The 21,329-nt window shown below is 40.8% G+C and overlaps 1 protein-coding gene across 1 annotated transcript in view; it reads left to right on the top strand.

Moving 5' to 3' along the window:
- Positions 1-21,329, top strand: part of tmem38b (transmembrane protein 38B) — a 30,484-nt gene that overhangs the window by 684 nt on the left and 8,471 nt on the right. The window contains exons 2-3 of the mRNA XM_069513962.1: positions 10,963-11,609; positions 19,234-19,731. Of these exons, the coding sequence (XP_069370063.1) occupies positions 19,608-19,731 (124 nt within the window). The 5' untranslated portion in view covers positions 10,963-11,609; positions 19,234-19,607. The remainder of the gene's footprint in view (positions 1-10,962; positions 11,610-19,233; positions 19,732-21,329) is intronic.

Genomic DNA, 21,329 nt, shown 5'->3' with positions numbered 1-21,329 from the left:
CACTCCACATTAAAAATGCAATATGTTTGTGTGCGAGAGAGGAAAACAAATCTATAAACTATTGATTTCAAAGTTTTGTTGTGTTTTCTACAGTGTTTTAAAACTGATATCACACTCTCATGGTTAAAAAAATACAGCATGCCTACGAAGTAAACAAGTAAACAGAACACCAGCTTCACCTCTATTTTCAGTCATTAGCAATAATCTGTGGTTTGTTGTGTCCTTGAACTAATGTATTTCTTAGATTTACCTGCTAATATATAGAGGAACATTTTGAGAAATAAGTGTAATTGCTTTCAAGTTCTATCTTTTGCTTCATGTTAAATGAGAGGCTGATCTTCTGATATTCCCCCTCCAAAATGACTCATAGAGTAAAATTATTACTTCATTCTCATAAAGTTACTGCTTTCTTTGCATAATGTTAAAACTTTATTCATGTAATATTGAATTGATTCTTAAATTTAAGATTTATTATTCTCTTCAATATGGCTCTAATACTCAGTCATAACAATGACAGGTAGGCTATTGGGTCAATTTTGTTGCCTTTGGACAGAGCTAACTGTTTCCGTCTCTTTCTTAAAGTTTATGCTAAGCTAACAGTTTGCAGGTATTAGCTTCATTTTTAGTGAAGACATGAAAATGGTATTAATTTTCTTGTCTAACCCTAAAGTTGGCAAATGGTTGTATATTTCTAAATGTTGAACTATTCCTTTATAAGGGTTACTGTTAGGTTCTTTAGTAGGTCAGTGAGTTCACACTCAGAAACGTTCTCTCTTGGAAGCTCAGCCTTCGAATCGCTTTGCAGCTCTTACACAGTTCAGTCTGTTGATTTTTAAATCACCTGAACTCTTCATCAAATAGAGATGAGTTTGACCCTGAAGGCCGTTGACAACATACTTTACATGGTTTGTGTGTGTGGGTGTGAAAAGAAAACTGTCGTCACTGCTGAATTATTCATTTTCACACAGCCCGGTGCGGATTGAAGCATAATATTGGCAGTAGAGTGTGTGAAAGCATCAAAATAAGAGTCCTCATTTGTATGCATGCCAGCTTGTGTTTGTGTTTGCATGCATCCTGACATATGTGTACTTACAGAACTGGGGCTAAAGATAAAACTGTGCGATGCAGAACCAACTGAATAAAATATGTGAAGAATATCAAACCAGATTTTTACCTTTGACATTTACAGGACATCAAGTGAAGTAGTTACCCAAATGATAATGAAAATAATAATACACTCAAAATTAAAGGCAGACAATAGGAAACAGTTATAAAGCTAAACTGTGAGAAATATAGACAAAACTAATGATATTGTCTAAACAACTATTTATCTCACATTTACTATGAATGTGTTATAATTTATAGTTTTTTCTCCTATTCAAGAGCATGTCCGGCTGCGCTCACTCTCAAATAGCCCCTGCTTGTGATTGAATTTGCTTGTGCTCAAACAATGTGCATGTCAGATAGTTTTTCTGGGCTCCAGCTTCAACTCTTCTCAATTTGAGTGAGGGCATTACAGGTCTCTCTAACTGAAAGACATGCACATTCTTGAATAAATATATGGGGGGGAAATTCTTATTCAAATTAGTGCTATATATAAGACTCCCTGCAGATATACAGTAAGAAAATCCAACCTCAACCCGCTGCTGCTTCACAGCAGACTTCTCTGTGTTGAATTATTATCAGGTTAGACACTGTATCATTCAACTATTGTCTGTGTGGATGAGTCAAGACATGCCCACTCCTCCATCTCCTCTTTCTCTTTCCCTTTTCTTTTCCTCTTTCTTTGTCTCATTTAATAACAATTCTTCTCTGCCTGGACAAAGGGTTTTTTTGTTGTGGTTTTTTTTTCCGCTGAGTGAGGGGTCAGTCTTTGTCCAACCCTCTCTTGCTCTCCACCCCCCCACCACCAATATCTTCAGATTTCTCTCCACCTCTTGTCTCTGTCCGTCAACTCCGTGCAACACAAAATGCTTCACATCCTGAAGTTTTTTAAACAAAGGGCAAAAATAAAAGAGTCCTCAGACATTTGAATATGCAAGTTGACCTCTTTTCACACATGCATCAACTGTTGTTGTTTTGAAAGATTTACCCCTCATACAGTGCAAAGATGTAGAACGTGGTACAGCCTTTGTGAGTCACACATGTACACAATGGTCGCTGGCCACATAGTAGCTAATGTATGCATGGTTAGTCTTTTCCCATAGATTCATCCAGTGTGTGTCAGGTTGGGGCAGCTCTACAAAAGCCCTTTGTGTGTTTCCAGTAACCCCAAGCTTTGCTGCTCATCTTATTTAATTGGCTATGCTCTGTTTGTGGTATTGAGGGGAATGTGTGTGTGTGTGTGTGTGTGTGTGTGTGTATATGTGTGTGTGTGTGCATGCGTGTGTGTATGTGTGTGTGTGTCAGAGAGAAAGTGTTTGGGGTGAGGGATGACCACTAGATTCATCATCACACTCATCACTGATCCAGGAACAGCTGTAGGACAGTGAGGATCCCTTTCTTGATCCACTTTTTTCTAGGAGAGGAATTAATCTTGTGCACCCACACACATTCATGCACACACACGCTTTCCTGAGCCTGGTGTTTGTGGAAAGCTCTCTGCATTCGTACAATAACGACGGCAGATTTAATACTGGAAACAATGGCAGACAAAAAGCAGACTCATCATTTGAAGAGTCCTGGAAGGAATTTTGGGATAAAGACAATGAATTTGGAAAAATGTATGTTATCTTCGGTTGGCTGGGTTTCTGACTCTATATTGTTGACCTGAGAGCTGGTGAGGATGGAACTGAGGAGATTACTTTATATAATTTTCTATTACGCTGATTGATCTCAGCATGATAGGTATGCTACAGTTTGTTGTCGTATCCCAGACTGCACATGGATGTGGGCCACTTGTGAGAGGTGAATATGGCCCGAATAGCACAAAACAAATTCCTGAAAGGGTTTACCTGTGGCCCAGATTTGCAGACGAGAGCAGACCACCCATGTGCCATCATCCCACATGGTATGCCGGCTGGATGACAGTGAGTCAGACACCACCATCGTGTTTGATACACATTCCTTTAATTAATGAATCCATCCATTATCTATACAGTTTAACAAGGGCTAGGACCAATCTCAGCAGACATTGGACAAGAGGCGGGGTACACCATTCAGTGACAACCACATCTAAAATCCACAGTCTCCTATTAACCTAACTCTAAACCCTAACCCTAGACTGTTAGGAGGCCAAAGTACCTGGAGAAAACCCACACAGACACAGGGAGAACATGGTGACTCCACAGAGAAATACCCTGCATGGATTTCAGGCATGAAACCTGAGTGCTACTGCTGCACCACCTTAATGTATGATAATGGAATAAGACATAGTTGGTGTATTGATCACAATGATGAGCGTTAATCAGAGAAGATGGTTTTGTTTTTGTCTGCAGTTCAGGGGTCTGTAGTGAGACACACTCTGATGATATGATAATCAGCCCTGGAGAAGCTGATTGAATTAACCAATTAGAAGTTGGCACAGTGCTGCAGTGCTGTGTGGTCCAGAATAAAAATCAATGCATATGTCTAGAGATACTTGTGAAAACAATGATCCCTTCATCGTAGAAATATAAACTAATGTTGGTTGAGTTAAGCAATCCAGCTTCATGTGATGTAGTTGCCAATTTCAAAATTTTAAAAGTGGGTGTTTAGGTAAAGTATGTGACTTAAACGTCACTCAACAGGTAGAAATGTGTATGATTATGAAAGTGCATAGTCCTGGGAGTTCTGTTAAAATGTAAATTCAAAACCTGACAGACTTCTTGTGCCCAGTTATGGTTGCTAACCTCTAACAGCCTCTTTCGGGGGGAGGATATTGACTGGTCAGTTCGCTTCGACCTTAGAGTGGCACCCACAACACACACGCTCACAGAAAAATGACTTCCCATCTGTGGTGCAGAAATACCATCACGCATTGACCTTTCATCTCCTCTCCCTGAGGAAGAATCACCACCAGCAGGACATCCTCAGCTGTGTGTCGTCCAGGTCCCTCGGGAGACGGACCCGCAGCAGTGGAATGCAGCAGAAAGTTACTCATTGTTTAGAAATACCAAACTACTGCTGCATAAGTTTACTTCAGGTTTTATGTCAAAGTCTCACATGGACATATAAAAATCAATTAGGTCACAAAGTGCAGCATTTTCCAGTGTAGTGTTTCGGTGCATCTTGCTTTTGATTAACCATCGGATAAATGTCTGCGAGTATGCATCATCATTAGTTTCCAAACAGTATTGTCCCATTACACAGAATGAGCCTTTGTTTCTCTTAACTCTGTTTTGATGAGAAAACATTTTTGTGGGAAATGATAAATTGCAGTCATAGTGGGAGGAATCTGCCAAGTGTGTTTTTTATTGTCACTGTCCGCAAAAAGTTCATTTGTGGGACTCGGCATAAAAGCAAACAATGAAGCATTTCTTTGGTCATGAATCATGTTTCATTTGCATGCACACACTCAGTCCAGGGCAAGTCATGCATCGTGTGCACGAGTGTTTCAGTATGTGGTCGTCCTTACCGATATATTTAACAGTCACTCATTGTCTGGGGTCGCTCCTGCATATCAGTCTGACTTCCTGCTTCCTCTCTTCCTGTCATGAGATCAGTCAGTGATCCGCTTCCTGTGTGTGTGTGTGGTGCCTGCAAGTGACAGTTACTACTCTTTTTTTTGTTTTGGGGGTGCATTATGAAAAAGAAAAAAACAAAAGTTAAGTGAAGTAAAATGAATAAAACAATATATGTTTCATTATCAGATGTATTCAATAGTTTTTAAAAGCCTTATAAAGTATTCCTTCCTTCATGTATTCTTTCCTTTGCTTATCTTTTATTTTTTGCTCGTCTTGCAGTAGTTGGCCTCAATGAGACTTCTAGACTAATTATACATTGAGACATATGTTTTCTTAGTTTAATCTCAGTATTGACCTGCTTTTGGTATGAGAAGAATGCGCACATGAGATCCGCTTCAGCTTCAAGAAAATTCTCTTTGTCTCTCCTGGTGCCAACTGCTTTGAGGCACGGCACAAGATTTACTGCGAACATTCGCTTTGACGCAGGCATGACACGACACGCACGCTTGTACGCTGGCACCGAAACCTGAGCGTAGAAAAAACACACAGTCATGAAAGTGTCTGTTTGCCCCCAGACATCTAGATAATCACACACACACACACACAGAAAAATGCAGTGCCCACCATGCCTCCCGATAGCGAAGCTGAGGAGGCAACACCTGGGAAGGTTTACGTCAAGCAAGTATGAAAGGCACAGCTGTCTTACTCACACACACACACACACACACACACACACACACACACACACACACACACACACACACACACACACACACACACACACACACATACACACACACATACACACATACCGAAACATCCTGCCATCTGTCTCCTCATATCAGCGGTGTGATTAATAACTGCAGTGGTTTTGTTAGCTGTTTCTTTTTGTCCTGTGGCTCAGTGTGTTTATATATGTTTGACTGTAGCGTTAACACAGCAACAAAGGTTGACTCACACACTTGTGCAACTCTCGTGGTAAAGAAATCTCGAAACTGTGACGCTTTTGGTAGCATGGAGCAAAAATAATTGATAGAACTGAGGCACACCTTTAGAATAAAGAGCTCAGAGTTTAACATTTTTATTAAAGTTTCATTCCAATCAATGGAGGGTAATAATGGTCTTATTAAAGCAAGGGTAAAGTCTCTTGCTTTCTCCCTTGCTCCATCTCGGTCCCATTTCTTTTGTCATTTTAATCAAATTTTCCTTTCCTCTACAATTTCTATTTAAAAACTCTGTGGCTAATCCTCACCTCTCCGTCTGCTTCCTCCCTCCCTCATCTGCTCCATTACAAGACTTACAAGAGACAGTAACGCCCCATGTGAGATGAATTTAAAATGAGCACGTATCAAACCTGTGATAAATCATTTATGTCCTCTATAAGAACAATAAGGCCACTCTCCCCTATATCGCTCCCGAGGCTCAGAGGAGCCATGTAAGAAAAGCCTTTACCCGTTGTTTCCATATAAGGACAGAGAAGAAAGGTGAGGCAGAAACCACACAGGCAGCCTGAACCAGTGATGGGTGGGAAAGCAGGGAGAGAAAGGGAGAGTAGGAAAGAGTGAAAACTGAGATGGAGCGCTGATTGTGAGCTGTGCTGTGGAGACCGAGACAGACAGTTGAATGTTTTCTGACAGGTGTTTAGTTCACTGGATTGATCCAGTTTACCTCAAAACAAATGTATTTGAATTTCCTAAAGTGCAAGGACATTTGGATTCAAATAATTTGGGTTAATCCAGTGAATTAAATGCTTTCCAAATTAAAATGTGGGCCTACTACAGCTATATCAGGATTCCACAATCATATTGTATGCTCTTCCCCAATATTACCCTCATGGTAGATTAGAATGGAGTATGATAGAATAGAATACAGTACTATTAAATATAGTAGGTAATAGAACAAGTGATACCATACACTGAGTTCACACACACACACACACACACACTGACCTCTACAAAGGGCATGGCATACGATGCAGTCACGAGCAGATAAAGGTCTCCCAGTGATTAAATGTAATCACGGTTGCTAAGCAACAGCAGTCAGACTATGGAATTTTTTTTCATGTTTGATGCCGTGAGCAAGAAGGCCACTGCCGATGTTGAGACTTTTTCAGTGAACCTCACTTCCTGGTATTCATCGGCTTCCTTCCTGTGAGCCAATTAGAAATGGCTGTCTGAGTCGTATGAGTCAGTTTCTGGGCGGTTTTGTCAGCTCAGCCACGACAGCCTTGACCTATTGCAGGTTTCTCCCTATTGTTTCACTGATGAGTGGACTGAAGTGGAGGCAACAGAAGGAAGATGGAGCTGAACTCAGACAGCTGTTTTTTTGCAGATGTCGAACGACAATATGTTCCAATGTGTTACTTCAGATAAGTGTCTCTGTGACATATGGAAAAAACATGGTGACACAGCTAAACACAACATCCCACCAGCTTGCCCACATGGAAACACACAAACTATCACAGGGCCATCATGTGTTCAGTTCTCTTCGAGGATGTTCAAATCTATTTATCAAAAATTACATTGGCTTCAACGTTTTCTCAAGGGTCATTAGCCTTTACGCACAAAAAGGGATATTTCCATGTCAAACTATGTCTCCATAACTGCCACATACTTCCATAAGAGTTTGAGTAACTGACCAAAGCTCATCGCGAACTGTGTGGAGTGGATGAGAACTTTGAATTCATGCTCAGGGTCACGTTGGCTGTGCTTTCATCTTGATTTTTACACTGCACATACCTGTAATGGGAGAAATCATCTGCTAGGGGTCGGACTCAGACATTAAATACAGAATGTTTGCTGGTTTTGGGGCAGGCTCGATTAGTTTTCTCTCAGGAAGCTTGAAACAAACAATACTACAAACTCGGTGGCGACCGTGGTGGAGTTTGTGGTAACGTACCTCTGTAGAGTTTAGCTCTGTACCCCGGTAGAGTAACTGTAGTTTCTTACCAACTCGCAAAGTCTCTCTTCAAAAGTTTCCGCCATTGTGGAAATTTCTTAGTTCCTAGTTTCTGTACGTTTCCAGTGTTGAGCATAAATGAGCCTTAATGCTTTGACCTATTGTTTCATACATGCTGGGTTATTTGCAGCCTTTTTACCATGTACTTCCCCATCTCAGTAATGTGATCCCTGTCACTAAGTGCTGGCTGTCCTATGAATGTTATATAGAGCATGGAGCCCTGAGAACATAACTGCTCCCAAGGGAAACTCTAGAATAGCTCATTGATGGGTGTTAGGAGGAGCTGATTCAGCTCTGCACTGTCCTGACCCCCCCCCCCCCCCCCCCCCCCCCCCCCCCCCCCCCCCCCCCCACTCCCAACACCCCTCCATCGCCTTTCTTTCTCATCGTCTTATCCCCTCTCTCTCTTTTTAATGGTATATCCTTTATCAAGTCTCTCTGTCTGGGAACCTGAAAGAGGAGACGGACTCTGAGGTGGTGTGTGAGCGAGGTGGGATGACTGGTTCACAGACTCGCAGAAAGACAGACGGCATTGCTGCAAAATGAAGACAATGCAATCTGAACAATCTCTCATGAAACGTTGTCTCTGAATCTGATCGTAATCTAGTCAACACCTTCCACAGAGAAGACATACTGCTTGTTTACATATGTGCATTTATCTGTGGGCCTTCTGTCAAAAGACCCGCAGTCTGTGCTTCCTGTGAACTTCAGATATGCAGGCAAACAGGTCCTTCACAGCATCAGTGTCTGTAATCTGTCAGCAGACAGGAACTCACCTGCTTCATGCAGCTATTTCATATTTGAACTCCTTTTTTTGAATTAGGAGGAAAATATGTGTTTACAGTGGTTATAGTATATACATATGTCATTTTGGCTGTATGTGTTTGTATGTATTTAACATAATCAACCCAAGAAAATGACATGTAACTAGCCAAAAGGCAGAATAAACCACATGCACAATATATGTTTAGGAATATAAAGTTTAATATCTTATATCTCAAGGTGAGTTAAATTCATTTGTAGTATCATACACAGTCATTCAATGTGCTTTCCAGCTTTTCCGCATAAAAATACAGAAGCATGATAAAACATTTTTTAAAGTAAAGAAGCTACACAGTACACTACTTAACTACATCTTATACTTTAATTTATTGCTCTGGTCAATAGAATATTGCAAGTCTCATCCTTTAAACGGTCAATTTTACAACATATCGTTGGACATAAAACTATCTGTAAATAACTGAGTGCAGTGCAGAACAGCTCTTCACTGTTATCACCAGTGTTCAAATGGGGGAACATGTTTCCTTGCTTCTGATCTTGGAATACACAGGCAGCATGAAGTTGACATTTACTGGTTTTGGAGTCAATTGTTGTAGATACACAAACACAACCTCTGTGACTCGCTGGTTCTTTAAACCACTTCATGAGAAAATATTACACAGCACTTCATTCTGATATATAGCAGCTGGTGTCCACTGGAAATTTACAAGGTACAAGTGCGTACTAAATCTGATTGTCTTTACACAACAGGACGAGGCTCTTAGGCAGCATTAAACAGCACAGAATTAACTCAGCACCATTCATGCCGGTACAGCTTTGACTAAACAGTAAAACACACTGAAGGGGCCAATTTGTTCTGACATTGCGAGCATGGACGTATGTGTGCGTGCACATGACACCTGCAGGGTGTAAATCAGACGTCCTCTGCCCCTCCCTGTCAGCTGGGTGTGAGGAAGAAGAGAGGGAGGTCCTTCTCTCTTCTCAACCTCTTCAGCTCTGTGATGTCTGGAGAGTCTGGTTTCACCAAAAGTGCTGATAAATGTTGACAATGGGAGCTTTGGGGATGTTGCACTGGTGTGGGAACAGTGTGTGTGTGTGTGTGTGTGTTAATGCCTAAATACAGAGTAAACTGTTGTCTGTCATCAGTATTCTTGTTTGGCATTAGGAGCCTTGCTGATAAGATCTATTTTGGAGGTGCACAGCTCCACAGCTCCACACTTGGGTTTTTCTTTTCAGTTTGTACTGTGATAGCTGGATTATCCTGCTCCCTTATTTTAAAACCTAATGTTGCTGCCCGTTTTTAAAACCTGGCACCGCTGCATGTAGCATCTTTGTTTAGATTCAGCATGTTGATGAGAGAAACCTCAGTGGAAAAACAACAGTAATCCTTCAGTGTATAAATCCCCTGCTCCTCAAAACGCTCTCATGCTGGTTGGATAAAACCCACATTCCCTTTTTTAAACACCCTAATCTGCGAGGGAGACTGCTCGCACATCCTCGCTGGGTCTTTTCCAACATGTCTGGACATGTCTCTAAGGAATGTGTGCTATGTATTGTGGCGGCCAGATGAGACATTTTCGGGCCGTTCATGCACCAACTATCAACACAAAGTCCAAGAGGCTGTTGCCCCCAAGCACGTCCACCACGACCCTCCCCAGATACCATGGCTGCACTCAGCGTGAGAAAAAAAACACACACTGGAATGTCTTTAAGAGACACTGCAGCTCAGATAAACAAACCTCCTCCTCTGCAGGTATGCACCGGAGCAGATAATGTGGGAAACTTGTGCGTGCTCCTCTCGTCCATCGCGTCAAGTTTCTCTTTTTGAAACTTGAGTGTGAGCAACTGTGTTTTTGAGTCATTCCTCATCAGCGAGCAGTGAGTACACACACTAAGAGGCGGTAATCAGTACCAATTATCCTCGAAACGCCAAGAGAGTCAAGAGGAGCATTCCTCCCCAGCACGACAACCGCTCAAGTCAGCCTTGATTAATGTAGACGTCTGTGTGAAGTGGCACAGCGGAAATTAGAGGGACCCAAAGTGCAAAAAGAGGGAATTCAGTTTGTATTAAAAGGCGTCAGTTGAAGTGATGTTGATAACAAGATGGGGATGTTTTAATCACCCTAAATAAAGTAGAACACGTTGTTTATTGGAGTGGCATTGCAATCATAAACATGTTTGTGTCACTCAGATGCAATTGATTCAGAGAGAGAGCTCTGCAGTGCGTCGGGACCTGGCCTTGATTTTAACACGGAGCGCCCGTATCTTCTCAGTAAGTACCAGACGGTGCCAGTTTTCCCACCGTGTACTGTTGCACACGCTGACACACCGAACACTGCCCTTCTTCTTCTTTGCCAGTTAAAAGCAAACAGACTGTTTGGCAGTCTCTCAGTGGGTTTAGCTGTTTTCAGTCGACCTGTCAGACACTTTGTCAATGGTGGTTCCAGAGGATAATGGAGAGATTGATCGGCGGTCTGCGTGCCAATCAGAATGAAAGGAGAGAGGGAAATGTAGAACAGCCGGTCTTGTGTTCATCATCCGTTTTGGTTTTCTTAGAATTCATTTATTTGTCTTAATTTTAATTTACGATTAACACAATAGTTTGTTTCTTTGTCAGCAGGATTACACACAAACTACTGAATGGATTTCCATGGAACTTGGTGGAGGGATGGAACATGGGCCAAGAAAGAACTGATTCAAACCCTGGAAACCATTTGGCATGGATCTGGATAAAGGGCCGTATCCAGGATTCCTTTTTTCATTGTCTTTAACATTTTGAGATTATGAGATTTCCATGGATTTCTCTGAGAATATTCTAAAGATCTTGATTTTAAAATAATCAGACATTATGAGTGTGTGCATTTGATGCAGATACAAACAAAATCACAATCTAGCAGATCTACATGTGGTTAGAGGACTGTTGGGCTTTGGTGGAGGTACATGCTTTACTGAGTACCATTCTTGTTTATTTGTTAATTTGTTTTTCAGCAGCTTTATAAAGTTGTGATTTGCAACAAACTTAGGAGAGGTGTTGGGCATTGACTAGAGAAGAATTATAAATGCATTTTAGCCCAGATCCAATTATTTTTTAATGACCCTTTTTTAACATTTTTAAATATTTGCCTCAGTTCCTCAGCAAATAATACAAACTTTTATTTTATCATTTAGGTGACCTCCTGGGGCTCTGCTGTGGGAACAACATAGCCTACATTCCCAGGATGCAATGTTGCGAGTCATCTTCTCTCACTGATGTTCAGCAAGTTAAAGGTCAGTGTGGTCAATACTCGTTTGACCTTGCTATTGAATTTTACGTTCACTCTCACACGTGTCTTCTTGTCGAACCCAGGTTTTATTTTGTAACCCTGTGATATACACACACACACACACACACACACACACACACACACACACACCCACACACACCCAAACACACACTCACACACTGGAGGGTATAAATCATGTCCTATTTTGGTGGCGCCATATTTGGGTAAAGCATTTACTCTCTCGTCACCACTAACTCTCCCTGACTAACATAAACAGCCATGGTTTCTATCAAAGAAGTTGCTAGAGCCGTGTCTCTAACCAGCCCGGTGACGTGGTTTCACCAGAAACAGACAACACCCAGATTTGGTATTTTTGAAATGATACGGTGGCAGGGACAAAACGCACATGGGTTTATGAGAAGTTGTTAACATTTGTGAAGAGGGTGGAGTTCACCCTCCACCCTCTTCCCTCTCTGTGTCTGATGCGTACAGAGGAGTTTTCATTTGTTTTAATAGGTGGAGGGGCTCCAACAGAAATAACAGAGCTGAACCATGTGTAATCCTAAGCGTTACTTTGGTGTGGTGCACAGGTGCATTTAACCTCCCTCATATCCTGGCTGCATGAGGAAACTGCGGTGGCATTCGTAGAAAGATGGAGAAGGACAATGGAAATCTTGAGAAAATCTGTTGTTCCAAAATACTTTAAAGAAGAAAATCTCTCTGCTAGTAACTATAACAAATTCTTTCTTTTTAAAAAAACAACCTTTTACCAGTTTGAGAAACTCGCACAACTTACGTATGATAATTATCATCAAAACCTCCTCTATGTAATCCAAGAGAGGACACATGGGCAGAGTCACTGGTGTTTAGGCTAAGCCATCATTTGATACGGACGTAATCGGAGACTAAAATAACCTGTTTCTAACATGAGTACTAATTTACCACAGTGCGACGCCAGCGACACGACTCCCTGCATCCCTGTGTGGTCAGGCTGACACGTGCGCACACACACACTTGGTTTAGGATGCTGTGGATAGAATACAGAGCAGTGATGTGTGTGTGTGTGTGTGGTTGGGAGCTGAGGGCACTGTGGATTGTGAGAGGTTTTTCCGACCAGACCCAGAGGCAGCAAATGTCCCACATACATCTCTTCTCCCGAGGCAGAAAACAACAAGCTGACTCACTCACTGCCGTTCCATGTACATGCAATGTGCTGCAGACCGAATCGGCTCATGAGTCAAAGTCCGGATGTGTTTATTTCCATTCAAGCACTTTACGGTAAAAAAAGTTACTGTGAAAGTTGTCTATCACATTGAAACAGTTCACAGCAAAGCAACAGGGATTTTTAAAGGTACAACATGTAACTCCAGCCACTAGGGGTCTCAATTAAAATAATAACACAAGACCAAGTTTGATGTCTTCGTGAAGGTAAATACATACTCTCCTCCTAACTCAGTTTTGGTCTCCACCAACTCATTAGCTGTCTCTGATTGTCTTTTGGTGCCTGAGGTTGTGATCAGTGGATTTCATGAAGTCTACGACATCTGAAAATAATGATGAGATTGGAGTGAACCAAAACAGAACAGAGAGAATTGAGAGAAGCTATATCGCTCTGTTGAGCTGACGTGTATAGGTTTATAATTGTCCCCATTCACATTACACAGTCATTTGATCCTTTGTTAACCTGAGCAAAGCCATTGATGAGTGCAGCTTTAATGAGAAGCACCAAAACAGAAACAAACAGAAAACCATAAGACCATGGATTTGTTGCTGGATATACTAGCATGTCTAAAATACAAAAACTGATTTCCTCTGGGAGTTGATGGGGTTAGTAAAAGCTTTACTTAATGTAATGTGCATATAATTTGATGAACAGTAATTCCCTCCCAGGCAAGTTGGTCTGACAGCTAATCATCACTGTTGCATATGCATGTGTTTCATTGGTGAATCATTTTATATTGATATTAATAACAACAAATTTCAGTTTCATCCTCTGTTACTGTCTCTGCAGTAAAAAAGCTACGTGGGGCTGTTGATGCGGATACAGCACTCTGCACTCTACAGCAGGTTTCCTCACACACATATACATAATGCATAGTCAGGCCTTCTGTTCATGCAGTCAGCCTGCAGTAGCTGTTCCTCCTCTTTGTCAGCACAGCCACAGATAAGCCTGCATAGAGGCAGCGACAATCTGATTTGCTTGAAAGCCATTCTACTTTATCACATTATAATAATCTAGAGTAATCGTCAAAATAATTAGGGGGGATTCTGTATGATAGATTCTGAACATACAGTAGAATCTGAATGAGCAATTCAGACATTCATCGAAAAATAAAATTCTTATATTCGGAAGAAGTTTGATACTTTTGATAAATACACGGTGCAAATTTAAGTGTTTGTTGTTATGGCTCAGGAATTTGTTTTATTGATTTTACACCAATTGGCTGTATATTAAGATGGGCGTTGTGTCTCCTTCCCCTCACAATCGAGTCAAGAAGCTAAAATAGAGACTTTGGAGCTGAGTTCCTGCTGTTTTAATCGCATCAAAATGCGGATTTGTGGCAAATATGGCAACCAGCCACCAGGTGGTGATCACAATAACTTTGGCTTCACTTTTGGGGAGTTGTCATGTTGTCCATCTTTATTTTATTTATTTACAGTCTCTGTTTTACACCAAATCGATGATCCTGTCTGACTCATGCTTATTGCAGTAGTTTTATTCAGCTGGATGCAGCAGGTAAATATGGAGGGCTGAGATCACTTGTCTGATTCTAAACCATTTTTGAAGGCAGAACTTCTATTCTTATATAAACACAGTGTTAAGGATAAAGACATGAGACTCATTGAAACAATCTTCATCGTGGTTGCTGAGGAAGTCTCGTCACGAAGCTCATGGGAAAAAATGGATGCCCCTCTGTTGTTGCTGATGAGTCTGTGTTTGTTGTTGTTACCATTGTGTTTCTTCTTGGAAGCTGATCCCGACATGAACCACTTGTGTGTTTGTGTAAAGAAAGTTTGGTGGAAACAAACAGGAGCAGGTAACGGTCCAACACAACATGATCGCTGCACTCATGTCCTTCAAACTGCTGTAACCACACACGAGGTGTTTAATGTCACAGTCGCTTGACGTATTTAGCAAACCACAGTTTTGTTCCCGGTAGCGCCAAAGTATGTCTGTGGTGAGTTTCTGTTTTAGGCAGTGTTGCTGGGGCTTAATGTGTGAAGGTGTCGTGCCACACTGCCTGAGTCACCATGTCTTTTGTATCTGTTCACCTTTATGTTCAGGGTCACTCTCTCAAGCTTTGAGGAGCATTGCAGGATCTTTCAGATCACTTTTTTGGTTTTGTGGACTAAATCCTATTTGTTTCACTTTCTGCTGTTTGAAAAGTGTTGTTTCCTTATGCAGCAGGCAGTCGCTACCAGTTTAGAAAAGAAAAAGAACCAGAAACTGGCACCACATGGTAGTCAGGCATCATTAGCCACGAGCTGGTGATTCAGCTATGTCCCTCAGGAGTTGGTGGAGACCAAATACAGAGCTAAAATACCGAACTTGCATTGATCAGGTGGACAAATACACAAATGACTCAAAACTCTTATGTTTCTCTGTGTCTGCTGAAGGCAACTGTTTGCTGAGACATTAGTTTTAATAAATTTAGAAAAGTGGCAGTGTGTAAGTGTTCAGTTTATTCATTGCACTGCCCCCCCAAAATCAATAAACACAAGTTTAATATAGGATCATAAACAAGATGAATAATATCAACATGATCAATAAACTGTGAGGGAGGGAAGTGAAAAATGCAAAACTCTCTGGACTTGTTCGAATGATTTTAATCTAATAAGAGTCATATCTTGCAGATGTGAACCCAGGAAATATTGTTCCAGTTGCTTTCATCTGTGTTTTTCTATTCACACTCGTTCACCTTGGCTTGAAGTCTGCACTAAAATGAAACGAGCAGGAGGCTGAGACACACATTAGAAGGTCAGAGTTCATTTGTCTTTACACAGTGGGAGAAACATGAGCAAAGACAGGTGGACTGAACGTGTCACCAAGAAAACGCCACACTAAACAAAACAACAAACAAATGAATAAATAATGAAGTTGGGAATGGGAATAGTTTATTAATGTAAAAGCTATGTCGACACTAAATTAATCATCTTAGACATTTTTACTATGTCAAGGCTTATTATGTATTATTTTAGCATTTGGAAATGTTCTACACTCTCACACAAGACAAATATTAGTGTTTCATTTTTATCTGCCAGCACCTCTTCACTCCCTTTGTTTTATTGCTCTGAAAACTTTTCCCTGACCTTGTAGATAATTAATAGAAACACCAGCACAACATTCACCCCTGTCTGACTTACTCAGCGTTAAGAATTTGAAGTTGTGTGGAGGGATAACACACCGGTGACAGGATTAGCTGCCGTAGACATAATTGAATAAAGATTCCAGTTGTTCTGAAAGGTGGGCCCCAGAAATCTGAAGAATGGGAGGCTGTCCCCCTGTGCTGTCTGTGCCGTGGACACGATTTAATCCTGCACCGCTGGGAGAATACTGATGAGAAGTGCTCTGATGACAGAGGAGGGGGGTTGGGTGTGTGTTTGTGTGTGTGTGTGTGTGTGTGTTGAAAGCCTTGAACCTGAAAGACCTACAGTCCTATAATATATTTATGGGAGGTAGCTGAGTCATATCTTGAACACAGGCCCTACAAATAATGTACAGCCTCCGTCGACGATACACAGGACAGAGGTTTTGAAGGAGCTGATACACATCTGACTGCTCTAACAGTAACACAAACACAGGCTGGGTCACAGTTTAACCATGAATGTTGTAAACACGTGTTTAACATCATCGGTGTCCTCGAGCTGTGAATCAGTCCAGAGTCACCACTTCACCTCCGATGAGAGGTTTCATCACAGCTGCGACTGACAGCTGTCACTGCCTGTGTTCACTTTGAGGAACAATGTAACACAAAGGTGATCATCAGCATCTTTCACTGATTTGATCTGATAACTTATCTTTACTATGTTTTCATTTTTGACCAATCTCCTGCATATGTTCTACTCATTCACCTGTTAATTCATTCATTTTGATAAGATGTCATTAAACATGAATGTGATATTACTGTTGATGGGTGGTTGTGTTTCTGTTGGATCATAATGTACAAGAACAGGAGCCATAAATAGAAATGTGATGCAAAGTCCACTGCTGTCATCTAGTGGTCATTGCTTCACATTACACCTTCTCAAAAGTTTAGATTTTCCACTTGTCTCAAAAGAAGCCAAAGCGTCTCAATCGCCGCCTGGTGCCTGCCTGCAGTATAGATCATTAATCCCTCCTTCCCCAGGCTAATGAATGGGACATGGGCCAAACTAAAAAGTCAAAGTCCACCTAAGTCATTTTTTCTTAAAGAATTGTTTTGTCTCATTAGCTTCTCCTCACACATGTTTTTTCAAGTGCTCATATTTTTAGAAAAGTTTGGTCTTAATTGGTTACACGATGCTATAACAACTGGATGAAACATCATGATTGACTGATGACAGTGACTACCAAGTTCAATCTCACAATGCAAGATGGCAGGTCCTTACTGGACAGTGGGAAGAGGTGGAGAAGCATCTTTACATAAAGTCTGTGGACGCACAGCGTAATGATATAAAACATAGATATAGAGTGCAAATGACATAAGCATAAATTCCATGTGTGATTGTTCATTGTGTGATATTATTGCAGCATCAGATATGAGGGAAATTTGCATGTTTAAGACGACCATAACTTTTTGGCAGCATTTAAAAGAGCTGTGCAAAATAATCTCAATATTGATCAATTATATACATGCAGAAGAATCAATGGAAACAGAGGATTAACCTGTTTCAGTTTGAGTGTTTTTTTTTATTGGTAACTTGGGGCATGTCCCATAAATGTTACCTCAGTCCTATGGAGGCAGAATAATTATTACCAGGCTAGATTGATATTCAGGAGCAGCTCCCCTCATTTTATTTTAAAGACAACATTATTTTAAGAGGGAATAAAACATACAGAGCCACCACCAGGTGTCGTGCTCGGGCCTAACACAGAGCAGATTATTAGTTTGGTGGAGGGTATTACTACAACAGCAGTGTAAACCAATGCCTTCAGTATCATGGCATCAGAGTAGAGGGTTACACACCGGGACGCTGGACGTCAGTCAGAGTTGGGCGTGCTGAGTCAAAGCTTATATACTGCTGTCATATTAAATGCAACACTGTTTTCAGCTTCTATTTTGCAGAGTATTCAAATTAATCTGTTAATCTTTAATCTAGTCTGTGTTATGAGGTCAGATTATGTGAAATACAATCAACCAATCTTCTGTTGGTATCTATTGACTGAAACATTATTTTTGAAGTTGTGTCTGAACTCTGACAGCTCCACCCTATACTACACAGCTTCACTTTGTGTTGTTGAGCTGGTGGACTGTGGCTTGTTCTGTGGCTGCAGGGTCACTGTGGTTCAGACATGCTGTTGTATCAACACTTTCTGTGTGCTGTCAAACACAGTACACATCGTGGTGTGTTTTGTTTTTCATGATGACCAGACTGTTTTTTACTTCTTCGTTCCCTCACACATTTGTATACATGAGTGTTTTTACATCACTGAATTCTGTCCAACTTGTATGAGCAAAGGTCTAATATAAGAGGATGGACATTTTGAGCCATGTGTGATATATATAGTTTTATTAGTAACACCTGTACACCTCTCAACTCACTATTTTAAATGTTTTCTGTAATGAACAGTGAAGTTATGTACACCCACAGTTCAGCACTCTCCAATGGTGATGGTACAAAACCCTCCATGGCCACACTTTACCCATGTAACAGTCATTTTAATTTTCTTTATTTTACTTTAAGTATTGATACTCTGAGTATTGTGAAAGTATCTCTGATGCATTTACATAATCAGTAAATTTTCAGTGCAGGACTTTTACTTTTTTAACCACTTCCTAAACCACTGGTACTGATGCATCTCAAATATCACAAGTCAGTTTTAAAGATCAAGATTTAGCGTTGAGAGAATAAATGTTTTTTGTAAAGGTGATATTGAAACAGCAGAGCTTCTACTTGTTTCATGCTACTATACAGAGTTGTTCTGGACACAATTCAGTTATATATACTGTAGAACCAAATGTGTCCCTGTTTTAACAAAGGTTTACTGTGTGTAGTGTGTGTATATATATATATATATATATATATATGTTCGATTGTTAGAGTTGACAAGAATTTATATCCAATCATCAATGTTTGGCTCATTTGAGCTAAATCCTTTCTTCATTAGGCTCTATTCTTTAAAGAAGAAACTCCAATTTTCATTTGATTCTAAAATAAAATATAACTTTGAACTGAAAGTCCTTGACGTAAGAGATTAAATAGAAATGTGCCCAAGATTTCTATGTACCACTAAAAACAATTATAGTCTGTATTCTTCTTATTTTATTAATTTTATATACATTATATATTTTGGTGCATTTTATATTTAGTGAACACATATATATCCCCTTTATGTAAACCTTGCAAGTATTTTCCTTCTAGTTTGTTAATGATAAACAAAAAGAAAGAAATGATATATTTTTAATGTCTTTTTGGTCTTTTCCAAGTCCTGTAGCACCCCCTCCCAGAGCCACACTCTGACACCTGATTGGCTCGCCGCTCTCTCTCTCCTCCAATCACGTGGCGGCTCTGGCTCCATGCGCCTCCTCACTAGTATGGCGGAGCACGGAGCAGGAATTCCGCATATGCGCCTCTGACAGCGTCGTTGATGTGGAAACACCGGTGATGAGCGTCCTCGGGCCGGACACGCTCACACTTGCTGCCCGGAGAACAGCCGCCATCCCCCGGACTCTGAGCTGAGTGAGAGCCGTCAGACGGTGGATGAAGTCCTGGGTGCTGATGCTCTGAGTCTGCGCCTCCTTCTCCACCTGAACCGAGAGGATCAACAGGAGCAGCTCCCTGTCATCTCGCCTCCAACACCATGGATGTGCTGTGGATGCTGCGGGTGGACGAGCTGTCTCACGCTCTGGCGAACTTGTCCATGTTTCCGTTCTTTGACGTGGCGCACTACGTCGTGTCCGTCATGGCTCTGAGGGAGCAGCCAGGTGAGAGCGCGACCAACGACTTCCTGCACTTCAGTCCCAGTGACACTTATTTAGAACTTTACTTTTAGTTGTTGCATCATGTTTACTTTACTTTACAGTAGTTTTGCATCAATTCAACTTGTACATGATGGGAGGCCAACAGCTGTCCTCTTATCTCAAGTGCAAGCACTTAAACGCAACACCAGCCATAAGGTTGCGTTTAGAGAAATGCTGGAAACTCAAACTTTCTGCTCTGCTGGATCATAACACAACATCTGTTCTCTATTTCCGTCTAGTTCACGACAGTGACAAACTTGTTTTTAGACTTCACACACAACAGCCTCTCTTAAGTTTTGCATGATTTTATACTCATAGAATTTGTTTCTTGGGTTTTTTTCAGTGTAAGTATGTGTTGGCGTGACTGGATGCAGAGCTGAAAGGGTTTGCCCCTTCGATTAATCAACCATGATTAGTGAAAGACAAATATTCTGTAATTGTCACATAACTGGTAAAATGTAAACTTAATATTTCTTGCTTCAGAGGTCATATTCAGCTCTGCTTGGTTGTCATGATCATGTGTATCCTCTGTGTCAAGCAGATGATTGAAAAGTAATCCACAAAATGAATCAGTATTGAAAATAACAATAACAGTGGAATTTGCATACAGTCCAGGCTGATGTAGCTGTAGCAACCTGTGTGAACCTTGATGGGTGGTGTTGAACCTCAATGTTTACTTTTGTACTCTATACTAATTTAACTGATATTCCTTGTACTGATTTTAAGAAGCAAACAGGAACAAAAAAATTACGTTTTGTTTTACATATGAAAAAGGTTTTTCCCGCGATGGCACAATTCTGATATAAAAATAATGGTAGTTCTGATAATGATCATTTGCAGTTTAAAGAATGCTGCCTTCAAAATCTCATGTAAAAGTATCAGCAATGTACTTTTAAACGTATCATTGCTCCAATCGCATAAATACAGTGAACAGCATTTAGTTGGTTAAGGTTGAGCGAGTTCTGACTGCTTTACACACTGTTCGGTATTTAATTCAATAGAAGCTGATCATATGTTTTTAGCTGAGTATATATTTTGCAGATCAGGTGATTCAAAATGTGTACAGCAACAGAGTAAATATACTTTTTTGTTGTATACAGTTTTTGTAATTGTATGCATAACAGTGGAATACGGTTGCTTGCATTAACATCCCTTTTAAAAGCCTTTGCTTACATTTATCATGTGCTTATTAAAGTTTCATTCTTGCTAATATTCTAATTCTAATAAAGTTAATATCCAGTCCACAAAACAACTGTCGCCTAAAACATTAAGCTTTTAGATTGTGCCTCGACATGAATGATCTCGATCGTTATCTGATCTCATTAATAAGTCATTGGCAGACTCTCTGGCATTGCCCAAAGTGTTGCTCATGTTTGCTCTCTTTGTTTACACCAAATGTCTGGGAAAAACTTGAAAACTTGAAACTCTCACTGCCACGCTCACAACCTTTGGTATCAGCTCAGAGCAAAGGCAGGCGCCGAGCCAACTAACTGTGTGTTATGACACTGATATGGTGGTCGCAGGGACAGGTGGACTTTGAGTGTGCTGGAGTCGACCTTCCC

Source organism: Paralichthys olivaceus, chromosome 18 (assembly GCF_024713975.1).
Source record: "Paralichthys olivaceus isolate ysfri-2021 chromosome 18, ASM2471397v2, whole genome shotgun sequence".
In the NCBI taxonomy this organism is placed as follows: domain Eukaryota; kingdom Metazoa; phylum Chordata; class Actinopteri; order Pleuronectiformes; family Paralichthyidae; genus Paralichthys; species Paralichthys olivaceus.
Note: the sequence above shows the minus strand (reverse complement) of the source record. Positions and strands in the feature narration are given on the sequence as shown.